We start from the raw sequence: 27,343 nt of genomic DNA on the forward strand, positions 1-27,343 counted from the left end.
TAAAGGCTACCACCTAGCAAGTGTGGTGTCTGGCGGTGACACCACAGACATCTGTTAAGGCATCAGGGAATGATTTCCATGGTGCTAGAGGGAGCTGTAAGGGGTAAAAACTGTATAGGAAGATAGAGATTTGAATATACCTAGCAAGTAATTGAGATTGGTGTAGGGCCGCGTCAAAACAGTCTGAAGACAGACGACTGTTACAAAAAGAAAAACCGCCAGAATGTTCAATGAAAGCATGCAAACGCGTATGCCTTGTGTTGTACAGGTGTGGTATGTGAGTTTTTGGGATGGAGTTTCATGCCTCTTGCATTTGGTCGATCAATAGAAGGACTGTTAATGCTGGTTGTGGATGACGCTTTAGTTGTCCAGTGATGTCCTCCCATGTATTCAATTGTAGAGAGAGCTGGTGATCGAGCAGGCCAGGGCAATATGTCGACGCTCTATAGAGCATGTAGGGTACAACGGCGGTATGTGGCCGCGCATTATCCTTTTGGAAAACACCCCATGCAATACTGTTCATAAATATCAGCACAACAGGTTGAATCACCAAATTCATGTGAAGTTTTGTAGTCAAGGTGGCTGGGATAATTACGAGAGTGCTCCTGCTGTCATAGGAAATCGCACCCCAGATCATAGCTGCAGTGCGTCTAACACGCCAGCAGGTTTGTTGCAGGCCCTCAACTGGCCCCCTTCTATTCAACACGCGGCCATCACTGACACCGAGAGGGAACCAGCTTTCATCAGTGAACACAACTGCCCTCCACCCTGTCCTCCAATGAGCTCTCGCTTGACACCACTGAATCTGCAATTAGTGGTGGTTTGGGGTCAGTGGAATGCACGTTACAGGGTGTCTGGCTTGGAGCTTTCGTTGAAGATAACTGATTTGTAATAGTTCATTATGTCCGTGTGACAATTCGTTGAGTCTTTGTAGTTGCAACTGCTGCTCAAATTTCTGCTGCATATGCAGTACGAGGCGCCAGAGCCATACGCCGAACATGATCGTCTTCCGGCTTGGTAGTGGCTCTTGCCCATCCGGAATCCAGTCTTCTTGTGACCAAAAATTCTCGTGACCACAGATACCAGCAATAACGCACAGTGACAACAGTCCTGCCAAGTCCTTCTGCGGTATTGGAGAAAGAACATCCAGCTTGTCATAGCCCTATTACACGACCTCATTCAGTTTCTGTGATGTGTTGATAATGGTGTCTTTGTCACCTTAAAGGCATTCTTGACTACCACGTCTAACGCTCTGTCCATCTCTTCCTCTTCCTTTTCTCTGTCCACTTCCTCCTCTCCCTCTCTCTGTTTCCTCATCCACCTTTCTCCCGTCATCTCCTCCTCCGCACTATCTGTGTGCATCTTCTCTTCCCACAAATCCCCCCGCTGTCTGTCCACCTCTCCTCCACCCTTTTCTGTCCACGTTACCATGCTAACCCCAATAAGACGCTTGGTGTTCTTACCCACTATAGTATTTCTTCTCAGAGCGTGACTAATATGTACCAAATTTGGTTGTAACCTTTCCGGTGGTTTAGGATGCGCTTTTTACCCGTGGCTTTGCCCACGTACGCACGTGCTAAATATATATTTAACAATTATTTACCATACTTCACGCCTTTTAATACACATATTTCACCTGCATCTCTAGCGAATTTCTTCCCGCAGCTTTATTTTCACGCAGCTTAATATTTATGACGTCATTTCTCCTTAAATATCTGCTGTATAATTTTGCAGGTACAGCCAGTGGTATGCGAGGCTACCGTCTGTGAAATTTGTTGTGAATAGCGTTAGTAGTAAAGAAGTAATAATTTGAAACGTCATGCAGGATGTGGCAGTTTTTCACGCATGCCGTTGTTTATGACGTAATATTCCTGAGAATGGTGTAGAGTGATATAGTTTTGCTGGTAAATTCAGTGATTTATGTCAATACTGTCTGAAAAGTATGTCTCGAATGTAATTAGTAGTAAAGAAATAATAAATTAAACCGTCATTCTTCGTGCCGTTGTTTCACTGCCTGAGCAGCGAAAATGTTGTTGTTGTTGTTGTGGTCTTCAGTCCTGAGACTCGTTTGATGCAGCTCTCCATGCTACTCTATCCTGTGCAAGCTTCTTCATCTCCCAGTACCTACTGCAACCTACATCCTTCTGAATCTGCTTGGTGTATTCATCTCTTGGTCTCCCTCTACGATTTTTATCCTCCACGCTGCCCTCCAATACTAAATTGGTGATCCCTTGATGCCTCAGGACATGTCCTACCAACCGATCCCTTCTTCTAGTCAAGTTGTGCCACAAACTTCTCTTCTCACCAGTCCTATTCAACACCTCCTCATTAGTTATGTGATCTACCCATCTAATCTTCAGCGTTCTTCTGTAGAACCACATTTCGAAAGCTTCTATTCACTTCCATACATGGCTACACTCCATTCAAATACTTTCAGAAACGACTTCCTAACACTTAAATCAATACTCGGTGTTAACAAATTTCTCTTCTTCAGAAACGCTTTCCTTGCCATAGCCAGTCTACATTTTATATCCTCTCTACTTCGACCATCACCAGTTATTTTGCTCCCACATAGCAAAACTCCTTTACTACTTTAAGTGTCTCATTTCATAATCTAATACCCTCAACATCACCCGACTTAATCCGACTACATTCCATTATCCTCGTTTTGCTTTTGTTGATATTCATCTTATATCCTCTCTTCAAGACACCATCTATTCCGTTCAACTGCACTTCCAAGTCCTTTGCTGTCTCTGACAGAATTACAATGTCATCGGCGAACCTCAAAGTTTTTATTTCTTCTCCGTGGATTTTAATACCTACTCCGAATTTTTATTTTGCTTCCTTCACTGCTTGCTCAATATACAGATTGAATAACATCGAGGAGAGGCTACAACCCTGTCTCACTCTCTTCCCAACCACTGCTTCCTCAACTCTTATAACTCAAATTTGGTTTCCATACAGATTGTAAATAGCCCTTCGCTCCCTATATTTTACCCCTGCCACCTTTAGAATTTGAAAGAGAGTATTCCAGTCAACATTGTCAAAAGCTTTCTCTAAGTCTACAAATGCTAGAAACGTAGGTTTGCCTTTCCTTAATCTAGCTTCTAAGATAAGTCGTAGGGTCAGTATTGCCTCACGTGTTCCAATATTTCTACGGAATCCAAATTGATCTTCCCCAAGGTCGGCTTCTACTAGTTTTCCCATTCGTCTGTAAAGAATTCGCGTTAGTATTTTGCAGCCATGACTTATTAAACTGATAGTTCGGTAATTTTCACATCTTGTCTCTGTTCTGTAACATTTGGAATAATGCAAACGTCCGATTGAGAACGATCTGCTGCAGCTGTTTGGAATTTGATCGGTTTGTAGAGTTTGCTTTAAATCACGCTGAGGAGGAGAGACAAGGGGAGGAAGAGATTGACAGCGAAAGAGTAGAGGAGAAGACGGACAGTGAGAGGGTGAGAAGGAAATGTACAGAGAAAGGGAAGAGATTAATGGAAAGAGGGGCGAGAGGGAGATAGACAGATAGAGGAAAGAGAAGATAAACAGAGAGAGGGGAGGAAAGAGGAAATGTACGGAAATAGTGAGAAGGAATAGATGGAACGAGAAAGGATGAAGGATGAGATGAGCAGGGAATGGGGGGAGGAAGAGACGGACCAACAGAAGACTGGAATAAATACATACCCAGGCAACTCCGGGTACTCAGATAATTTATTTTAAAACACGTCTGAGAATTGTGGAGCGCAGGAGCATTTGATTGCTGGACTCAGTTTGACGACCGCTGAGATAAACGCTAGCGAAAAGAAATATGTATGGAGCACTGCAACGTATGGAAACGAATCTTGGTCGGAGCAAAAACCAGAAAATAAGAGAATCAAAAAGTTTAAAAGTTTAAGTTATGTTGGAAATTTGAGATGAGACAAGAAGTGAAGATTTCCCCACAGAAGCGGCGAGGAGAGAACGATGTGGAAAACAGTGAGGAAAAGGAGCGAAGAGATAACAGGACATGAGTTAAGATTTCAAGGAACAAATTTCATGGAACCTGAGGGAACTGTGGGGTGTAAAAATTGTAGCGGAAGAGAAACGTTGGAAAACAGCCAAAAATGAGAACGTTGGGTACAAGTGCAACTATGAGATGAAGATGTCAAACAGGAAAGGAATTGGTGGCAGTCCGCGTCAAACCTGTCAGAATACTGATGACCCCGCTAGCCACATACAAATATAATCATTTTTCTTCGTGTTATACAGTGTGATCACAATAAGTAGAATTTCATTATTTGCTATCCTTCATGCCGTTAGAGCTGTAACGACCAACGTATTGTTGTGCAAATTTCTTTAGTAAGTGTTTACTAGTGGTTTCATTGAAAGCTCATAAACGGTCCAAGGCTTCCAAAAGTCTGTAAATATACCAAAGTCGCGCTGTTGGCAGGCAGAGACTCTACTAGCTAATGTGGGACTAAGTTCATACAACCACAAACAGATACAAAAAAGTGACTTTATTTATTCATCAACAAAATTTCGTTCGTCACGCTCAGTTGTTGGCAGCATGAAGGGCCAATTTTAGAGCCCAGCCTCAGGAGATGGTGACGCCGCCGTTCTCGCTGATCCAGTCCAGGTAGGCGCTGACGCGCATGAAAACGTCCGGCCAGGTGGACTCGCAGTCGAGCAGACCCCACGAAGTGATTCCCACGACCAGTGGCTCGCCGTCCGAGTCCGTCACCACCAATGGGCCTCCGCTATCGCCCTGTATCAAGAAACAGTGAACTGTTCAGTTCAGAAAATACTGACTCTGTAACACTGATTGTGTACTCACTACAATCCACATTCTCTCATTAGCGTCTAACAGACAATTCTGCAACACATTTTAAAGTTAAATCATAAGAAGCTAGAATTCAGTAGACCTTCTCTGGCTCCTTCCTATGTACCATTAGTACTAATGACATCTCAACCAGAATTAACAACTACATAGTTAACAACTACTGGCGATACCCGTTATTGATAATGGCTAATGGCTCTGAGCACTATGCGACTTAACTTCTGAGGTCATCAGTCCCCTAGAACTTAGAACTACTTAAACCTAACTAACCTAACGACATCACAAACACTCATGCACGAGGCAGGATTCGAACCTGCGACATTAGCGGACGCGCGGTTCCAGACTGTAGCGCCTGGAAACGGTCGGCCACTTCGGCCGGCAGTTATTGATAATTCTCATGCGAATTTAAATTGTATTAAACTGAATGTAATCCGAAATCTTGGGAGGAACACACAATGGTGTTCGCTATGAAAGATCGAAGTCAACACAAATAAAACTGAAGCTGTCACATATATGCTGCAATAAAGATCAATGCTACACTAATTGAATTGTATGATAGTCGTCTCTCACGATCGAAAACTGCCAAATCCGGAGTATTAGCTCTGGGCTGTCACCTTACCTGGAAACACATAATGCCGAAGCATGATCTATGATTCCTATCGAAGCAAATTATCCACTATAACCTTAATATATCTCTCATCATTTATTCAGTCAGAAGCCAAAACATTCTTCAGCAACTTTGAATGCGAACATTTTAGGTTAGGCTTACCGTGAGTTTTATTGACATTAAATGAAACAACAAGTTTACTGTTACCAGTCACTGTGTATTTTTCTCCACAATGCGTTTAAGGTTTAAACCTTCCTCATCAGATGCATTTACATTTTTTAGTATGACATTTTTTTGTGTGTCGTGTTACGATTTTTTGGAGGAACTTATGTCACTTGTGACGCTACAACGCAGTCCTTGCTATGAATTTTTTTGCTTACTGAACACATGAAACTGTTTGTATACGATGTATTCTCTAGTGTAAATATGTATTGTAAATACTATGTTTAAATTATGTAATATTTAACACTGGTAAGTCAGGGCATATTTAGTTAACGTTGAAGTCAGAGAGATTGTTTTGTCATGCCTCTGCTGCTAGTCCTAGCTGTGTTACATCTAACGGCTAGTGTGTGGATCTAAGTACGACCTGAAAGTAATGGTCGGCATATCTGGAAGCATGGTCGGGCAAGTTATTATGGATTAATGTGCATAGGGCTGAAGAAACGAGGACTTAAATTTGAAGCGCACTGTGGGCCCAAGTCGCAACAGTAAAAGCCCGATGCACATTGTGTCCCAGCCGTGGACTTCCGTCGATCCACCGACAACGAGGGAAGTAAGATCCACGTAATTTTCGTAGGATAAAATTGTAGAAGCCTTGCCAGTGACTGTGATTTTCTCTGAAGTTGAACAAACACTTTATAATCAAAGTGTTGCAGTTACATTCCACCCGACAATAACACTAAGTAGGTTCCTTCCAATCCTTACCTTATTGATCCGAGTGTGTCACGCCATTATCAAGGGAAAATATGTTAATTATCAAATTATTTGCATAGACGGTGAAGAGAAAATTTCAGACTGGTTATCGTAGTTAATTGTTGCACTTAATAAGCTTACGCTAACCGTAGTAACTTAATAATAGACTGAAGTAATAAATTTGATTATTAAGATTTATTTCAATGCATATTCAGCTGAAGTTAATTCAAGGATATTTCATGAAACTATAAAGCTTATTCCACCTGACAATCCCCCAATGAATGAATTATTATCAGTCAAAACATAGTTAATCAATTATTGGCAATATATTTCATTATCAGTAGATTAAACTGTGCAAAGCACCTAATTTTAAAGACAGAATGACAGTCCGTTATTCAAAATCTCGATAGACAATTATCTGTGTTGTCAGCATTGCACTTAGCTGACAAATTATGAACACAGTAAGTGTAGTTAGATTGTTATGACATTGTTTTATGTGACTACTGAGCCTGACACAGCACTTACGTAAAAGTCCCCGTTCCACCTGCTGCGCTATAAACAGGTAAACTTCATTTGTGACACAATCATTCACGTACTTAACAGTACTGTCGCTCATAAGTTGAGCTGGCGACCGATTTTCAATGGCTTTTACAACTAAATCTTTTCTTTCGACAAAATTTCCACTGGCAAAATTTATTTCCAAATTATTTCCATTATTTCATTTACCGATCGTTATTGAATGAAATTGCTCATTCAATAAAGCTCAAGTTATAACGTCTCCTGTTTCCCGCGGAATAATCATTATTTACTTCGGATTCGGATGCCTTATCCCGACGCGGGTCAAAATTCATATTTCACGGTCATTGTCAACTTGTAATTTCACAAATCCCGGGAAGCAGAGGGGTGTTATACACTGTCTCCAGTAGTCACAGGTTCCTTTCACTGTCGTAACACATGACATGTATACTGTCATAACAGTCTAGATGTGATGTGTTACGACAGTGAAAGGAACCTGTGACCACTGGAGACAGTGACGTAAGTTCCTCCAAAAAATCGTAACACGATACTGTCATGACAGTCTAGATGAGATGTGTTACAACAGTGAAAGGAACCTGTGACCACTGGAGAGAGTGACATAAGTGCCTCCAAAAAATCGTAACACGACACACGCACACACACACACACACACACACACACACACACACACACAAATGTCATACTAACAAATGTAAATCCACCTGATGATGGACGTTTAAATCTTTGAAACCCGTCGTGGACATAAATAAACAGTGCCTGGTAACAGTAAACTTGTTGTTTCATTTACTTCTTCAGTAACTCCGCTTCTTCCCCTCGACAGCTAAAATAGCTTCTCTTGCATTTACCGTCGATAATATTTGCTACAGTCAACCTATCGAAATCATTCAGTTCCATTTTAGATTCTACATCTCTCCCTCCTCATTATGGACTCCTTATTACTATTTATGTATTTTCTCTAATCGTAACATTTTATGCCACAGGTTGTCTTACATGCCCACATAAACGCACGCACGCATTATGTCAGGAGTTCAAAGAAATTGCTCCATGATGCCCTGTGCCGGAAATAATTTGATCTTCCTTACAATTCAAATAGGCAACAGTGGTCTTTCAGCTTTTTCGAAAATTTAACGTTTAAAGGGCTTTGAGTAACTTCAGGACGATAGCGGGACTGGTTGGATCACTTCACACCAGAAGTTTAATTTATATGAGAGGATACTTAAATAGGCAACGACTATCTTGATGGATCAAAGCGACTTTGTGAAGAAGTTAATGAGAACGTGAGGCGAGTGGTGTTGAGTCTGTTTTGGTAGCGTCGTCAGTGAACTTACTGGCTTGATAAAATGTTCCTTCCTTTCCGCGTTATCTTCGCAGAACGCATACTTACAGTGCATATATGCTGACCATTGGTGCCCATTGCACAGACGGCGTTAGCATCGACAAGTTCGCCGTACTGTTCCTGACAGTCTGCATTGTCCCAGATCTTCACATCAGCGAACGAAAGGTACCCGGGAAGCAGCCACTCATCTGAAAGCAAGGTTGCGTTGTGTGATTACGTCGGCAAACTGACTTTAACCTCTAGAGCCTACGAATACATAACTTATTAAATTGTGCTATTCTTCTTTTCTCTAAGCGATACTGCAAACTAGAGTATTCATTACATGGTTACGTCTTGTAAAGCAGTCTTATTTACAGATTAAGCTCAAAACTATCGTTACGTTCTTACAGCTGAATTAAGTAAAATAAGATCAATTGTAGACAAATAAAAACAAGTATTAAATTCGTGTGTATAAATTTTATTTACATCTAAGCTGTTTTCTGCATGCAGATTCGATTACATCATTACAATGTGAGAGGAAAGGCAATACTTGCGTTGTTTGATTTCATTTGAGTATCTCTTCTAGACAACGGTGTGAGTCACACCATCATTAAATTCCTTAAAATAAAACAGGGAAGATGAAATAAATTAGTTAACAACTTCAGGTGTACCATGTGATTGCAACATTTGAAAGAATTCTTCATTCCGCTTGGATGTGAACCATATCATTCAGCGTCGCGTAAAGGGGAAAGCTGTGTTAAAATGTCAGCACTTGTGCATCGTAAGTGGGGGAACGCATAGTAATGATGTGACTACGCCAGTAGTGTGTTTCCTCCAAAATAATGTTATTATGTGTGGTGTATGTTATACAATGTGCCATCTGGACGGTACGTTGGAATAAGAGGATCAAATGATTATCGTAGACTCAAATTTGGATTAGATGTTCTTTATTGAAGTATCTCAATTAACGCTATACGTCTTGAAGCAGCTCTGTAAGGGTCTGTTCAAGTATCTTTAACATTTCAAATGGTTCAAATGGCTCTGAGCACTATGGGACTTAACATCTGTCAGTCCCCTAGACTTACAGCTACTTAAACCTAACTAACCTAAGGACATCACACACTTCCATGCCCGAGGCAGGATTCGAACCTGCGACCGTAGCAGCAGCGCGGTTCCGGACTGAAGCGCCTACAACCGCTCGTCCACAACGGCCGGCTTTTAACGTTTCAGCAACTCATTGGAGGTTGCCCTATTATTCTGGGCACAACTCTTCTCTTATGTTTCCACTTTTTATATATATTTTTAGGACTAGGGATGTAATTGTTACCAAAGCATTCTTTCATGAGCGGAAATTTAGAGATCCTGTAACTGCTTATGTTTCATGATGAATATGTTTAGTTAGCGTCTTCTTTCAAACGCACTGCAGTAAATGAATCAAAAAACTTTTCTTTCTCGTAATATTGCGAAATACTCGCGTTTGCCAAACGACCGAATCACCGATCGAATCCGATCATCGTTATTAGACTGTGCTCGAAGTTACGAAAAATTAACTTTACCGCAGCATGGCGGGGCGTACCTATGAAGAACAGGCGGTCGCGAGCGAGCAGGTGGCTGTTGGAACTTCTAAGAAGACACTCCAGAACGGGGCTGGAGCGGGGTGTGTAGGAGTTTAGTTAGCTGATTGGTACCTTAGACTAGTGTGTCTACGATTGAAAACAGTAGTTATGATGCCAACTTGTTGTGTGGTCAAACGTCTAGTTGTCGCGTACTGAGGCATAGACCTGGCTGCTTCCTTTTTGCCCAAGAAGTTTCTTAACCTGGAGCAGCCTCGGCCGTTGGGACGACTGGATGTTCTGCGCTCGTGTGTGCCTCAACACGAAGAAGACGCTTCGTTTAAACTTGAATCTTCATACGACCACCCAAATGTTAAACGATTTATTAATTTCTCCCAATGTTAAAACCGATCGCGGATCCTGTGTATATAGGGTCTTATTATAATAGGGTTTCTTCGTTTCTGTAATTTTTTAGATGCTTTAATTTGTGGTCGAATCTTTAGATACTTCGAAGTAAAATTTATATTCAAATAGTGGATAGAGCAGCGGTTTTCCCTCGTCAAAAGGTCCCGAATCTATCACCTGATTTCATATTCATTGATTACTCGAGAGTTATCCTCTGTTTCAGAACTTGAGCGGCCGCGTCCTCACTCACCACTGCACGTGGCATTCTTGGAAGTATTTGTAACACGATGTGTTACAAGCAGCTGCAGTATTTAAGGGTCTATAACGTTAAAAATAACGAGAAATATATAAGGCAGAACTTCGTGGTTCAAGTATAAAATTTATGATGCAATGGACGCTTACAATTTAGTTTTTTTACAGAAATACTAGTGCTCGAATGAAAATATTTTGTCCACTCACTATTGAGCCTTCAGTTATTGAATCTAGAGAGTTACGTTACTTCTATGTGTAATGATTGCAATGCTGCAACAATTTTAACTTCATTTGGCTCTAGTATCAGCTGACAGTTACAAGCAAACTGTCTCTGCCAATGAATTCAGTGGCATCATTAAGATTAAAAAGCAATCACAATCTCGTACAAAAACTTTACACATTCTCAGCCCAGAATTTCTTTGAACGATGTAAATGAGCATTACAGTGTACTAATTCCTACGAGTATCTCATTGTATAACTAGATGTCCTAGTCTTGCAATAGCGTCAAAGGTCATATGTGGAAGGCACTGGTACGACAAATGAAAAAAATTAATGTGATGCTACTTTGAGGCAAAAAAACTGCTACTAACAGAGTTGGAATGTAATGCTGGTAGCTTTCAGTTAAGTTTTCACGTAAATATGAGTCTTGTAATGGAGAAGACTACTGATGATTCTGGTAGAAAGTAAGAATTAGTTTTCGACAACGTGTAAAGTTATTATTTACATGACTTCGGTTTCGTCTTACAAATGATGATGATTGACGATAACCCCATATATATATATATATATATATATATATATATATATATATATATATATATATATATATATATAATTAGTCCTGAAAATGACAAACTGAAGAAAATAAACACTTTGCCTATGCAAACAGCAGAAACCCGGAAAAAGTATAAAAAAGTATAATAATATATTATTCATTGTCATGCTGGGGCCCATCTGAAAAGAATATTCGGATTGGGCAATGAAACTGGACGAATTTTTCAAGTTATATACTCTACTGGGGTAAAACGCTTTGCTGCCACGCCTTACGTAAAGCATTTCAATATTTGCTGGAAGGTCACTAGAGAGGTCGGTCATAGCAGAATTATCACAAACACTGAACAGCCAAGACATTATGTCCCACTATCGTAACAAACACGTCCAGGCGATAGCAGCGTCACCTGGCGACGAATAACTGCTAGTAATGCACACGTACGCTTCATGTAATATTAGTGTGCTTGTGTGTAGAATGGGAAGGCACACGATCTATCTGGGTTTGTCCGAGGGCTGACTGTGATGACCCGGCACGAGCATTTCGAAGACTGCACGACTTGTCGGGTGTTCGAGGAGTGCTCTTGTGCCACGTGGAGTGACCGAGCGGTTTGGGACGCTGTGTCACGGATTGCGCTGCGCCTCCCGCTGGAGGTTCGAGTCCTCCCTCAGGCATGAGTGTGTGTGCTGTTCTTAGCGTAAGTTAGTTTAACTAGTGTGTAAGCCTAGGGACCGAAAACCTCAGCATTTTGGTCCCTTAGGAGTCCCCACACATTTGAACATTTGACTGCTGTTGTGGTGCGTGTCTTCGACATGTGTCGAAACCAAGGTGAAATCACGTCTAGGTGTGAGATTGGGTGGCCACCCCTCATTACAGATGTAGGCTGGGCAGACTGGCAAAACAGGACAGGAGGCGAACTGTCGCGAAACTAAGATTAGACTTTAATGTTAGACGGAATACAAGTGTGTCTGAACATACAGTGCACCGAGCACTCCTAACCATGAGCCACCGCACGCATGCATGTGTCAATGTTAACACCACGATACCGGCCACTACGACTAAAATTGGCATTGACCATTGGCACTGGACGTTGGCGCATTGGTGGAGCGTTGCATGGGCTGACGAATCCCGACACCTTCTTCATCATGTCGATGTGACGGCACCCACCTGTTGTCCTCCAGCGGGACAGCTCCTTGACACCTGTACTGCAGGACGGAGACAAGCTGGCGGCGTCTCCATTATGTTCCGCGGGACATTCACGTGAGCATCCATAGGTCCACTGAGCTAGTACAAGACACCATGACTGCCAAAGAGTATGGTATAGTGGTTGCAGACCACGTACAACCCTTCATGACGATCATGTTTCCCGACGGCGGTGATATGTTTCAACAAGATATTGCGCTATGCCACAAGGCCAGGAGTGTGATGAAGTGGTTCGAGGAACACAGTGGCGAGTTCCAGTAGACGTGCTGGCCCACCAGTTCGCCAGATCTGAATCAGATCGAGCACATCTGGGATGTGATTGAACGGTGACGTCAAGCTCATCGCCCTCCCTCCCCGGAATTTACGGGAATTAGGGACCTGTTGTGCAGTAGTGGTGCCAACTGACTCCAGTAACCTACCAAGGCCTCATTATTTCCATGCTACGACGCGTCGCTGCTATTATCCGTGCGACAGGTGGACATACCGGCTATTAATTAGTTGGTCATAATGTTCTGCCTGATTAGAGTAGACTCATTCGTATAGAATGCAGGTTGCAGACTTTGGCTAACTGGCACGCCTTTGGAAAAGTGCATGTAGTATTCATATAACGTGCTTGAAAAGTTCTCCTGAAATAATTATAGAATATGGCCCAAGCGTGTGGCAGTCATCCAGACAGCGCTAACAAACGTACACAGAGAAAGGCAGCAAGAATGATCAGAGCTTTTTTCATCCATGTGAGGGCATCACGTAGATGCTGAGAAACCTAAAGTGGAAAACTCTCTAAGATATATGTCAACTATTCCTCGAAAGCCTACTTACAGAGTTTCGAGAACCAGTGCGTAGTGAGTAATCAGAAATTCACTGCAATCATCTGCTTATTGATACTGTAGGGGACGTGTAGATTAATTGTAGCAGGCACAGACGCACTTAAAAATTATTCTTTGCGCGATCCATACATGAATAAACAGGGAAGAAGCACTAATACGTGGCACAATTGGGTTATCATGCGCTGTGATTTACAAAGTATAGGTGGAGGTGTAGATGTAGATGCACAAGAAGCCTGCTGCTGATCGCTCACCGTTGCTGGTGAGCCCCCAACCAGTGACGGTGGCGTCGTAGCCGGCGAACGTCTCGCTGACCTGCGACCTCGACGGCAGCTTGATAGGCTTCACGTAGTCTGCAACGAGAGAGGTATAAACCAAAGTTGGACAACTCATACTTCCATCTCTACTGTTTCATACATAACCTGCAATGTCATGACCGCAAGAGATTAAGAGAACAACAGATAGTTTCTTATGCACTGCCCAACAAAAAGAGTGAAGCACCCAGAACGGGAGGCAGAAACGAAATAATACTTCTCGAGATGAGGGGGTACATGATGTTTTTTGTTCCACCCCCTGTGGCCTGGATGCAGGCACTGATTTGGTCTTGAAGGCTGTCATAAAGCCATTACATCGTCTCCTGAGCTGACAGACAACCGTTATAACTGATGCTTGATATCCTGAATAATGCGTCTAGGATGGAGTTCATGTCCGAGCTGATCCCACGTATGTTCCATCGGGGGCAAATCTGCGGAACTTACTGACCATGAGAGTGCCTCAACATCATAGAGAAACGTGCCATGTATGGAAGAGCATTTTTCTGTTGAAAAATCGTATCACAATACAGTCGCATGAGAGGTAATACTTTGACGTAGGATGACCATTTCGTACCGATCACTACCAGCCTTGAGTTGAAGTCACACCCGGTCGCTCCACACACCGTGCACCACAAGTAACACTGCTGATGGTGTGTACGAATACGAAGTTACACTGACATCTGACCATGTTTTCTGGGTGCTTCACATTTTAGTCATGCTTGTAAGATTATCACTTACAGAGTCATTGAATAGTGAAAGGGAAACATTATGTGTTAGTTTAAACACGACATAAGTAGAGATAAAGTAGAGCTTCAGAAGCCATCTCTTACGTTTTAGCAAATGTTTTTAATTATTTGTGTACTATCGTAAGGTGGCTTATAGAATACTTAATAAACGTATACAGAGCTAACATCATCTGTGAAACGACGTAATAACAGCTTCGTCTTTGTAGAAACAAGCTAGGCAATTACTTTCGTAATAGACAGATCATGTACAAGATATCTAAATACGTTCCGTAATAAAGGGATGATTGTTGTTACATAGCTACTATGTTAATGAGTGATTCATATTACTCTTAATTAGTTGAAACACGCAGACGCCCTCCCCGATACCCACACCCCTTGCTACCCTCCACCCCACACCACAACACACACACTACGTAACACTTGTCTCACCCAAGCAAACTATCCATCGGTCGTCATCTTGTCCTCACGTTGTTTTACGAGAAGTGCGATACTATAAAGTTAATTCAGTACAGAGATGCTGTTTTTTGAGTCTATCAGTCCTCTCCAATCTGGTTAACATCCAGTCCCTACGGTCCATCGTCCATGATGTCCTAAAAGAGGTCTGTAGCAGTGTGCAGGTTTTTGTCTTTTTACGTTACTGAAGCTGTCGGCATCAGTTCTGAAATAACAAACACCGCGCGGGTTTGACAGACGGCGAGAGTCTGGGTGCAGGTGGACATAATATGGGAGTACGTAGTGTGTTAAAGCTATCAGAGTAGATCAGACGGTGACACTTGAGCCTCCACTATACAGGCCACGTAGTAATCCTCGGCTTTCCAAAGGGCTGCAGGTAAAGTCGGGGACCACAGCATGGGGTTTCCCCAGGCGAGTGGCCACTGCAAGGCACAGAGTGGTGCGAGGGAGTCGCGATGGTGTAAAGTGAAAGGCAGCAAATTATTTCACGACAGCTGCCTGAGTCACACAGTACTAGTAAAGCTATGAACACATGGAGAGAACAACAAGGCTTTAAAACACGTTTAATGACCCTCTCTATACAATGAGGTGACAAAAATCATGGGACAGCGATATGGACAAATACAGATGGCGGTAGTATCGCGTTCACGTATAAGAGGGCAGTGCGTTGGTGGAGCTGTCGTCTGTACTCAAGTGATTCAAGCAAAAATAGTTTCGAAGTGATTAGTGCCTCTCGACGGGATTTAACAGACTTTGAACGCGGAATGGTAGTTGCAGCTAGACACCTTGGACAATCAATTTCGGAAATCGTTAGGGAATTCGGTATTCGGAGATCTACAGGGTCAAGAGTGTGCTGACAATATCAGTTTGATGGCATTATCTCTCACCAAGAACAAAGTAGCGTCCGAAGGCCTTCACTTAACTAAGGACAACAGCGGCGTTTGCGCAGGATTTTCAGTGCTAACAGACAAGCAACACTGTATGAAATAACCGCAGAAATCAAATTAGGACGTACGACCGAACGCATCCCTTTGGGCAGTGCGGCGAAATTTAATGTTAACAGGCTATGGCAGAAGAGGACCGAAGCGAGTGCCTTTATTAGTAGCGCAACATCGCATACAGCACCTCTCTTGCGCTACTGACCATATTCGTTGCACCTTAGACGACTGTGAAACCACCGGTCGGAGTGGCCGAGCGGTTCTAGGCGCTTCAGTCTGGAACCGCGCGCCCGCTACGGTCGCAGGTTCTAATCCTGCCTCGGGCATGGATGTGTGTGAGGTCTTTAGGTTAGTTAGGTTTAAGTAGTTCTAAGTTCTAGGGGACTGATGACCTCAGATGTTAAGTCCCATAGTGCTCAGAGCCATTTGAACCAACTGTGAAACCGTGGCCCGGTCAGATGAGTTCCAGTTTCAGTTGGTAAGAGCTGACGGTCGGGTTCGAGTGTGGCTCAGTCCCAGGTAACTATAGACCCAAGTTGTCAACAAGGCACTGTGCAAGCTGGTGGTGGCTCCATAATGGTGTGGGCTGTGTGTACACGGGGTGGACTGGGTCCTCTGGTCCGACTGAACCGATAATTGACTGGAAATGGTTGTGTTCTGCTTCTTGGAGACCATTTGTAGCCGTTCGTGGACTTCATCTTACCAAAGAACGATGGAATTTTTATGAATAACAACAATGTGCCATAACAGCGGTTCACGCATGTTCGTGACTGATTAGAAGAACATTCTGGACAATTCGAGCGAATGATATGGCCACCAAGATAGCTCGACATGTATGCCATCGAGCATTTTTGGTACGTAATCGAGAAGTCTGTTCTTGTACAAAATCCTCCACTGGCACATTTCCGCAGATATAGTCGGCTGTAAAAGCAGCATGATTCAGTATTACTGCAGGGCCTTCCAACAATTTGTTGAGTTCACACCACATCTAGTTGCTGCACTGTGCTGGGAAAAAGGAGGCCGGACACGACATTAGGAGAAATCCCATGACTTTTATCACCTCAGTGTATGTTTAATACTTGACCTTAAGTAGGTAAGAAAAAATTTAGAAAATTTTTGAAATTTAAACGTCGTTAGGTGCTCTCATTATCAAACACTGAATTAGTATAGCCTGGATAATTTGCATTCCGTTTTAAGGAAAATCTAATTTTCATGCCTTTCAATGTATATGGTGTCATAAAATCTGCTGAATGATATAATTTCGCAGACAAATTAAGTGGTGTACGTAGAACTGGCCACAAAACATGTTTGGAATAGAGTTACAAGTAAAGAACTCATAAATTAAAACGTCATTCCGTGTTTCTGAGTTCTGACTGCATGAATAGCGAAAATGTAGTAAGTGAAAAACTTTTTTCCTTTAGTTTTGTGGCGGGTGTCAGCGAGAAAACGCTCTCATTCTCAAGTACTAGGTGAGTGAAATCGAGGTATTTGCGCGCCCTGAGTTATGTCGCCTCAAAGCATACACAGAGTTTCTATCTGTAAGACTTATCTTACTGTGTTAAACCTTTAACATAAGACTGCACCTATAGCAGTTTATGACAGCATTTTAGACTTTTATATTATGGTAATAATTACATGAAATAGTGTAAATCAAATTTTAGTTGGTTTTGGTAACTGTTACACAGGCAACCTGCAACTGGCACTGTGCTATCGTGCTCCCCGTTAGTCGTTTAGCGATACAGATCCTTTCACTGATGTGAGAAATCGCATTTCAGATGACTGTATTTTATTTCGACAGTTTTTTTATTCCTCTATGTCTCTCTTGGCGCAGCCTTGGTCATAAAATTTGAATCTCTTCTCTCACCTCACACTTAAATGTTTGCCGAATTGTTCCATGCATTTATTGAAGTCGATGAAGCTTTTTTCTCACTCCGTTATCATCGTCAATTAATTACTCACAACCAGGATAAGTGAAGCTTTAAACTCTTTCTATTGGCTGACCGTCAGTTATTATCTTGGTTTCATTGGCTCTCCTTCTTGTTACTGTCATACATATTTGAAAATTATAGCTTTTACAAATGATACTTAGCATGATATGTAATGATTTCTGAAGCTTGAACGAAAATGCTGATTTGAAAAAAAAGTGTGGTATTTATATTGAATTTTAATCCGGGAAGCATATGTTTCTTTTTGTTCCTATTTATTTTGTCTGTATGTATTTTTGAATAGCGTTAGAGAGAGGCCACAACCTTCATTAATCAGAATATCTTCTGTTAATTTATGTCTCAGATATCAAATATATTTTGTTTTGTATGAATGCATGGTCTCGCTGCTGTATGAATTAACGAAATCTTCTCGGGCTTCCAGCCGCGTCGGGTGGTTAAAATCGCACAAGCTTTCGACCGAGCCCACCTCGGCCATGGCCAGGTGGTAAATGACCACCGTATCGCCGCGGCCTCGCCGTTATATAGCCGCCCCGCTGACTGTGACGTCACTGGTGCTCTCTTCCTCGTCAAATATCGTAACCTTCTGCGTCCGTTGCGCCCGCTTCAACCTCGCGATGGCCGCATCCCAGGCTGTACTGAGCTGGAAAACACTGTTCTTATTGGTGGTGTTTCCAGATATTTCTATTTCTGTAGCTTCTTTTTAAAGGACTAGAATTCGCTGTCGGGTATCTAAAGCCTGTTCTGCCACGCCGATTTTTCCAGATAGCGTATGCGTAAGCACCTCTCGTGTTCCATCTGCCGTTAACTGTTTGGCCGGCGTAGCAGCAGCAGATACACTGATATGGCATCTCGTCCGCTTCAGGCGTTCTGAGTCCTAGATCGTCCTTCATATGCCCCATGAGGTGTCGTAGCTTTTCTAGGGGCATGAACACTGATGAAATGTTGTTTCTCTTCAAGAGCCGGCTAATCTTTGCCGACACTGTGCCACAGAAAGGTAAAGATTCCTGCTCTGTTCTTCGATAGTATTTTTCCTGCGCGTCTCAACTGAAATAGCCTTTGATACCCGGCTGTGATTATTGCCATTTTCCCGGAAGACATTTACGAAGTGGCTTAGCTCCAGCGGCAGATTCTGTCTTTGCATACGTTTTGGATAATTCGAATAAAGTTTTTCGGGTAGCCACTATTTTTCATTATTTCCGATAGCTGCCCCCTTTCTACCATATAAAGAGCATTTATTTAATTTTGAAGGCATTGTAGCTTTTAAGTTAAATTCTCTTCTCCAGTATCTGAGATGAATATACTAGCAGTGCCAGATAGCCCTGTTCTGAATCCTTTTCTTCCAGTGAAACAGAGTGTCAACAACCTTAAGCCTACTGATTACTATTTTTGTATATATTTTATAGCCAACATTTATCAACCTTATTCCACGTCAGTTATTACATAAACTTCCATCACTTTTCCTAAAAAGCGGGAGTTCCTTATAATTTCTTCATTCTTCCGGTGTGATTTTCCTTTCTAACAAAGGGTAAATAAATGCAACTGCCTAAATTTAAGAATCATCTGACGATTTCTGAAGAGTTCGAAATTCATTTTGTCTCATCCTGGGGCTTTACTATTTATAAACGATTTCAATCGTCTATTAAGAAATTCCCGCAGCACCCGTATCTATGCTTTGGTCTTCTTGGCTCTCTCTATGACGTTCATAATGCCATAATACTTTATAATGCTGTGTTCATGAGCCCTCTTCATTTACATTTATAATTTCAGTTTGTCTTTCATCGCCATTAAGATATTTCACAAATTTTTAAGCCGTCTCTTGTCTTCTATTGAATTTATTTATATATACCAAGAGTCTTGCCACAATTTCCATTTTACAGACTTAACATTACTGCTCCATCTTTTGCACTCCTCTTCAATTTAGTGGTTCGAATTCTATATCATGTTAATGTAATCTACTCGTATTAGCTTGACATCTTCTGAAACGTCTCCATTCCACCTTTTTAAACCAAATTTGCCACTTCATTTCCGTTTCTTCAGAGTGCTCTGTTTGTTGTTGCTTCTGTCGCTGCAGTTATATTTTCCCATTCTTCGTTAATATCAGTTGTTGAAATCCCAACAATATATTGCTGTAAACGACTTTGGTATAGGTATTTTATTCCTTCATCTAACAACAAACATATCCAATACACTTCTTCAGTTAGTGCCGTATTTGCAGCAGATACGCAGTCACTTGATGGAAACTCATGCTCTGATCTATTGAAGTAGAAGGTTTCCTGTAGTCAGAAGTTAGCCGGACTGGAGGCGTCTCTTCTGTCTTCATGTCCAAATGCCGATATTGTAGTTGTTGTTGTGGTCTTCAGTCCTGAGACTGGTTTGATGCAGCTCTCCATGCTACTCTATCCTGTGCAACCTTCTTCATCTCCCAGTACCTACTGCAGCCTACATCCTTCTGAATCTGCTTAGAGTATTCATCGCTTGGTCCCCCTCTACGATTTTTACCCTCCACGCTGCCCTTCAATACTAAATTAGTGATCCCTCGATGTCTCAGAACATGTCCTACCAACCGATCCCTTCTTCTAGTTAAGTTTTGCCACAAGCTCCTCTTCTCCCCAATTCTATTCAATACCTCCTCATTAGTTATGTGATCTACCCATCTAATCTTCAGCATTCTTCTGTAGCACCACATTACGAAAGCTTCTATTCTCTTCTTGCCTAAACTATTTATCATCCACGTTTCAGTTCCATACATGGCTACACTCCATACAAATACTTCCAGAAACGACTTCCTGACATTTAAATCTATACTCGATGTTAACAAATTTTTCTTCTTCAGAAACGCTTTCCTTGCCATTGCCAGTCTACATTTTATATCCTCTCTACTTCGACCATCATCAGTTATTTGCTCCCCAAATACCAAAACTCCTTTACCACTTTAAGTGTCTCATTTCCCAATCTAATTCCCTCAGCATCACCCGACTTAATTCGACTACATTCCATTATCCTCGTTTTGCTTTTGTTGATGTTCATCTTATACCCTCCTATCAAGACACTGTCCATTCCGCTCAACTGCTCTTCCAAGTCCTTTGCTGTCTCTCACAGATTTACAATGTCATCGTCGAACCACAAAGTTTTTATTCCTTCGCCGGCCGCGGTGGTCTAGCGGTTCTGGCGCTGCAGTCCGGAACCACGGGATTGCTACGGTCGCAGGTTCGAATCCTGCCTCGGGCATGGGTGTGTGTGATGTCCTTAGGTTAGTTAGGTTTAAGTAGTTCTAAGTTCTAGGGGACTTATGACCTGAGATGTTGAGTCCCATAGTGCTCAGAGCCATTTTTTTTATTTCTTCTCCATGGATTTTAATACCTACTCCGAACTTTTCTTTTGTTTCCTTTATTGCTTGCTTAATATACAGATTGAATAACATCGGGGATAGGCTACAAACCTGTCTCACTCCCTTCCCAACCACTGCTTCCCTTTCATACCCCTCGACTCTTATAACTGCCATCTGCTCTCTGTACAAATTGTAAATAGCCTTTCGCTCCCTGTATTTTACCCCTGCCACCTTCAGAATTTGAAACAGAGTATTCCAATCAACATTGTCAAAAGCTTTCTCCAAGTCTACAAATGCTAGAAACGTAGGTTTGCCTTTCCTTAATCTTTCTTCTACGATAAGTCGTAGGGTCAGTATTGCCTCGCGTGTTCCAACATTTTTACGGAATCCAAACTGATCTTCCCCGATGTCGGCTTCTATCAGTTTTTCCATTCGTCTGTAAAGAATTCGCGTTAGTATTTTACATCTGTGACTTATTAAACTGATTGTTCGGTAATTTTCACATCTGTCAACACCTGCTTCATTTGGGATTGGAATTATTATATTCTTCTTGAAGTCTGAGGGTATTTCGCCTGTCTCATACATCTTGCTCACCAGATGGTAGAGTTTTGTCAGGACTGGCTCTTCCAAGGCTGTCAGTAGTTCTAATGGAATGTTGTCTACTCCGGGGGCCTTGTTTCGACTCAGGGCTTTCAGTGCTCTGTCAAACTCTTCACGCAGTATCATATCTCCCATTTCATCTTCATCTACCTCCTCTTCCATTTCCATAATATTGTCCTCAAGTACATCGCCCTTGTATAGACCCTCTATATACTACTTCCATCTTTCTGCTTTCCCTTCTTTTCTTAGAACTGGATTTACATCAAAGCTCTTGATATTCATGCAAGTGGTTCTCCTTTCTCCAAAGGTCTCTTTAATTTTCCTGTAGGCAGTATCTATCTTACCCCTAGTGAGATAAACCTCTACATCCCTACATTCGTCCTCTAGCGATCGCTGCTTAGCCATTTTGCACTTCCTGTCGATCTCATTTTTGAGACGTTTGTATTCCTTTTTGCCTGCTTCATTTACTGCATTTTTATATTTTCTCCTTTCATCAATTAAATTCAATATTTCTTCTGTTACCCAAGGGTTTCTACTAGCCCTCGTCTTTGTACCTATTTGATCCTCTCCTGCCTTCACTATTTCATCCCTCAAAGCTACCCATTCTTCTTCTACTGTATTTCTTTCCCCCAGTCCTGTCAATTGTTCCCTTATGCTCTCCCTGAAACTCTGTACAACCTCTGGTTTAGTCAGTTTATCCAGGTCCCATCTCCTTAAATTCCCACCTTTTTGCAGTTTCTTCAGTTTTAATCTACAGGTCATAACCAATAGATTGTGGTCAGAGTCCACATCTGCCCCTGGAAATGTCTTACAATTTAAAACCTGGTTCCTAAATCTCTGTCTTACCATTATATAATCTATCTGATACCTTTTAGTATCTCCAGGGTTCTTCCATGTATACAACCTTCTTTCATGATTCTTGAACCAAGTGTTGGCTATGATTAAGTTATTCTCTGCGCAAAATTCTACCAGGCGGCTTCCTCTTTCATTTCTTAGCCCCAATCCATATTCACCTACTATGTTTCCTTCTCTCCCTTTTCCTACTGACGAATTCCAGTCACCCTTGACTATTAAATTTTCGTCTCCCTTCTGTACCTGAATAATTTCTTTTATCTCATCATACATTACATCAATTTCTTCATCATCTGCGGAGCTAGTTGGCTTATAAACTTGTACTACTGTAGTAGGCGTTGGCTTCTTGTCTGTCTTGGCCACAATAATGCGTTCACTATGCTGTTTGTAGTAGCTTACCCGTACTCCTATTTTTTTATTCATTATTAAACCTACACCTGCATTCACCTATTTGATTTTGTATTTATAACCCTGTATTCGCCTGACCAAAAGTCTTGTTCCTCCTGCCACCGAACTTCACTAATTCCCACTATATCCAACTTTAACCTATCCATTTACCTTTTTAAATTTTCTAACCTACCTGCCCGATTAAGGGATCTGACATTCCACGCTCCGATCCGTAGAACGCCAGTTTTCTTTCTCCTGATAATGACGTCCTCTTGAGTAGTCCCCGCCCGGAGATCCGAATGGGGGACTATTTTACCTCCGGAATATTTTACCCAAGAGGACGCCATCATCATTTAATCATACAGTAAAGCTGCATGTCCTCGGGAAAGATTACGGCTGTAGTTTCCCCTTGCTTTCAGCCGTTCGCAGTACCAGAACAGCAAGGCCGTTTTGGTTAGTGTTACAAGGCCAGATCAGTCAATCATCCAGACTGTTGCCCCTGCAACTACTGAAAAGGCTGCTGCCCCTCTTCAGGAATCACACGTTTGCCTGGCCTCTCAACAGATACCCCTCCGTTGTGGTTGCACCTACAGTACGGCTGTATCGTTGAGGCACGCAAGCCTCCCCACCAACGGCAAGGTCCATGGTTCATGGGGAGGAATGCCGATATATCTTCACGTAATGGAGCAGACAGCTGTTCCGCAGACGGAACAATTTGCGGTGCAGTGTACGAAAATGGGGAGCATAGGGTAGGAATACCTATGGATTGAGCATAGTGTACTGTGCAAGTCGCCAACATCAGACCTAGACTTTCGTACCAATCTGTTTATTTACATTTCACAATAAGACTTAAACTTTAATATTACACGTGTTTCGCCTGCTTTTACAGATTTATTTGATGGTAACAGCAAAGTTGAAACGATTTGTGGGTTGAAAAATGTGGATACACTGTATAATAAAGAGTCAATGCCATACGGCTAATTTATATGACTACTAGGCCATGTACTATAAGACGTGGTTCTATATAGTTTCCGTAGGTTGGAAGTGTGCTGACAGTCAGTAGGGAAAGAATACACATTTAGAGCAAATTCCACCTCTAGATAAGAGCTACATCTGACAGGGTGGGTCATTTGTTACGGATTCTACAGATAACCAGGCCACGGTGGTTAGTCATGACAGAAAGCAGTACTGCTAGTACCATTGGTGTGGAGCATGACTACCGGTATTCGCAATTAATGTTTGAATTTCTCCAAGGAAGTCCAAATAATATTGCACCATAAAGTAAAAACGACAGAAGTTTGCTCATAAAAATACTTCGAAGTTTCATATAAATCAATAGATTCTACAACTCCTAGTACGAAGTTTTTTGTGTTATTATAACTTTGGTGTATCAGGATGGCATCTCGAAATGCCATGGTGGCCTAATTTATTAGAACAGAGACTGGGGCATACAATACAATTCAGTGAAAAAGCTTGAAAAATGACGGTGGCTCTTCAGTTCTTCCCAGCTGCGTGACACTTGTCGCAAACAACTAAACCACTCTTGCGCTTATCTCTTTAAACTTTTAAGCCGAGTTCATTGCCGATATGATTCAAGTGTACAGAGTTGGCTACACTTTTAACGCGATCAACCAGCACTAGCAATGAGGTGGCATTCAAAATCTTCAGGGTGCTTACAGGCGACCCTTACTGTGTACCATAACCACGTGACTGTGGAGACAACGCTTGATTGAAAGAAAATTTCTAAGCTTTCGTTCCAAGTATCTATATACTAACTCCACATATACTCCGTAAAATCGGGACTTGGAAGCCGTATCCATACTTGGAACAGAAGTATGTAAGTATATCTGAATCGCACCTCGCAAACATAGATGATATTTCACTGAAGACACTCACCTGTGATGGTGATGGGATCTGACCACAAGATGAGGCCGACGTCGTTGAAGGCGGAGCCGTCGTCTGTAGTGTAGTAGGCGTCGTTCATGACGGCGTCATAGGTGTAGAACGACTGGCTGTTGTCTCCAGACGTGGGCAGCCGCTCCAAGCCCCCGAGTAGCACCGTGAAGAACGAACCGCTGCAACAAGGCGCGGGCGGCAGATTAGGCATGTTTTACGTCACCATCTCTAATCAGACACTATGTAGCGTGGCTCCGGAAGATAGAAAGAGTGCGAGGAAACAGACTCGTTCAGGCCTGTGACCCGTAGGAAGTTTGTCATCGTGATGAAAAAGATCATGTATTCCCACGATATCAAAAGCTTCCATTGGTATTGTTCCAAACGCTCCAATAACTTTTAACTCGGTGTATAAGTCTGCGGCGCATTTTCAGATGTCTAGAGCAACTGATGGGTCCATAAGATAGCCGGGAATCCAATATTTTCATTTACACAGATCATTTTTTAAATCTAAAATGCGTGTCTGACAACAAATAATGTGTACAAAACGATGGTTTCGATTGTCAAATTTACTGCCTATCGTGCTACAGTACTGGCTTTTGTAGCGCTTCTTTTGGGACAGATCCATTGCATCATTCCGACTGTAGTTCATCAAGGAACCTCGGACGCATTTACATGTCAAAGAGAGGAACTGACCAAATAGAGCCTGAATAACAGTCGAAATCTCGCGAGGAGATGAGCCTGAAATGCGCATTTCTCTACAACGCCCAATTAATCGTGAGTGAAATATCATCTAAAGTTGTGTTGGCACTGGAATAACTCGTAATGGTGAGATGGAAAACTGATGCAGGGCTTGTACAGAGTATGCAAAATAGAACTGGTCCGTAAAATATTTAAAAGGCTCACACGGAATTTGCTACTGTTAATACGATTCTCCCAAATGCTCTGTCCTGTGAACCTCGCTGTGTCATTGCGTCTGAGTGAGTGACCAGTTGAGTGCAACACAAAATGATGTTTTCGATAAAGTAGTGCTTGTTTATTGTCGAGTGTTGTGCGGAGAGCAGTTGGCGGATAACTTGTGAGGAACTGTCTACGTGAAACAATGAAGTCTGCCTCGCAAAACGTGGTGGCTAAATGACGCGACAGGAGCCGGGAAAGCGTATGTCGTGCTTGAAATGCACTCACATCAGTCAGTCTTAACAGTGCAACGACACTTCAGAACGAAGTTCAACAAAGATCCACCAACTGTTAACTCCATTCGGCGATGGTATGCGCAGTTTAAAGCTTCTGGGTGCCTCTGTAAGGGGAAATCAACGGGTCGGCCTGCAGTGAGCGAAGAAACGGTTGAACGCGTGCGGGCAAGTTTCACGCGTAGCCCGCGGAAGTCGACGAATAAAGCAAGCAGGGAGCTAAAAGTACCACAGCCGACGGTTTGGAAAATCTTACGGAAAAGGCTAAAGCAGAAGCCTTACCGTTTACAATTGCTACGAGCCCTGACACCCGATGACAAAGTCAAACGCTTTGAATTTTCGGCGCGGTTGCAACGGCTCATGGAAGAGGATGCGTTCAGTGCGAAACTTGTTTTCAGTGATGATGCAACATTTTTTCTTAATGGTGAAGTGAACAGACACATTGTGCGAATCTGGGTGGTAGAGAATCCTCACGCATTCGTGCAGCAAATTCGCAATTCACCAAAAGTTAACGTGTTTTGTGCAATCTCACGGTTTAAAGTTTACGGCCCGTTTTTCTTCTGCGAAAAAAACGTTACAGGACACGTGTATCTGGACATGCTGGAAAACTGGCTCATGCCACAACTGGAGACCGACAGCGCCGACTTTATCTTTCAACAGGATGGTGCTCCACCGCACTTCCATCATGATGTTCGGCATTTCTTAAACAGGAGATTGGAAAACCGATGGTTCGGTCGTGGTGGAGATCATGATCAGCAATTCATGTCATGGCCTCCACGCTCTCCCGACTTAACCCCATGCGATTTCTTTCTGTGGGGTTATGTGAAAGATTCAGTGTTTAAACCTCCTCTACCAAGAAACGTGCCAGAACTGCGAGCTGGCATCAACGATGCTTTCGAACTCATTGATGCGGACTTGCTGCGCCGAGCGTGGGAGGAACTTGATTATCGGCTTGATGTATGCCGAATCACTAAAGGGGCACATATCGAACATTTGTGAATGCCTAAAAAAACTTTTTGAGTTTTTGTATGTGTGTGCAAAGCATTGTGAAAATATCTGAAATAATAAAGTTATTGTAGAGCTGTGAAATCGCTTCAATCATTTGTAATAACCCTGTACATATCATTATTGCTGCAATTCTTATATACTGACACTTCGACGCAGTGTGCAGCCGTGAGGACGGCGGTGGTGGAGATGAGCGAGCCGCCGCAGAAGCCGGAGGTGTCGATCATGAGGCCCGCCTGGTACGGGAACTGGCCCTCCGTCGCCAGCGACCCTTGCACGATGCGGTCATCTGCAGACGCTGCGGGAAGAAAGCCATCTGATAGAGAATTAACCCTGCAGGCTACAGCTGCTGTGAAATTTTCTAGCGCATTAAAACAATGTGCTGAACAAACAGTCGAACTTGTTGTTGTTGTTGTGGTCTTCAGTCCTGAGACTGGTTTGATCCAGCTCTCCATGCTACTCTATCCTGTACAAGCTTCTTCATCTCCCAGTAACTAT

General features: G+C 42.5%; 1 protein-coding gene across 1 annotated transcript in view; it reads right to left on the reverse strand.

Moving 5' to 3' along the window:
- Positions 1 to 4,573: 4,573 nt before the first annotated feature.
- LOC126235217 (brachyurin-like) overlaps positions 4,574 to 27,343 on the reverse strand; it is a 31,002-nt gene continuing 8,232 nt past the window's right edge. Inside the window, exons 3-7 of the mRNA XM_049943948.1 lie at positions 26,993 to 27,143; positions 24,654 to 24,832; positions 13,448 to 13,546; positions 8,257 to 8,396; positions 4,574 to 4,744 (exon numbers count right to left, since the gene is read on the reverse strand). Coding sequence (XP_049799905.1) covers positions 4,574 to 4,744; positions 8,257 to 8,396; positions 13,448 to 13,546; positions 24,654 to 24,832; positions 26,993 to 27,143 — 740 coding nt within the window. The remainder of the gene's footprint in view (positions 4,745 to 8,256; positions 8,397 to 13,447; positions 13,547 to 24,653; positions 24,833 to 26,992; positions 27,144 to 27,343) is intronic.

The sequence above is a fragment of the Schistocerca nitens genome, chromosome 2 (genome assembly GCF_023898315.1).
Source record: "Schistocerca nitens isolate TAMUIC-IGC-003100 chromosome 2, iqSchNite1.1, whole genome shotgun sequence".
NCBI lineage: Eukaryota > Metazoa > Arthropoda > Insecta > Orthoptera > Acrididae > Schistocerca > Schistocerca nitens.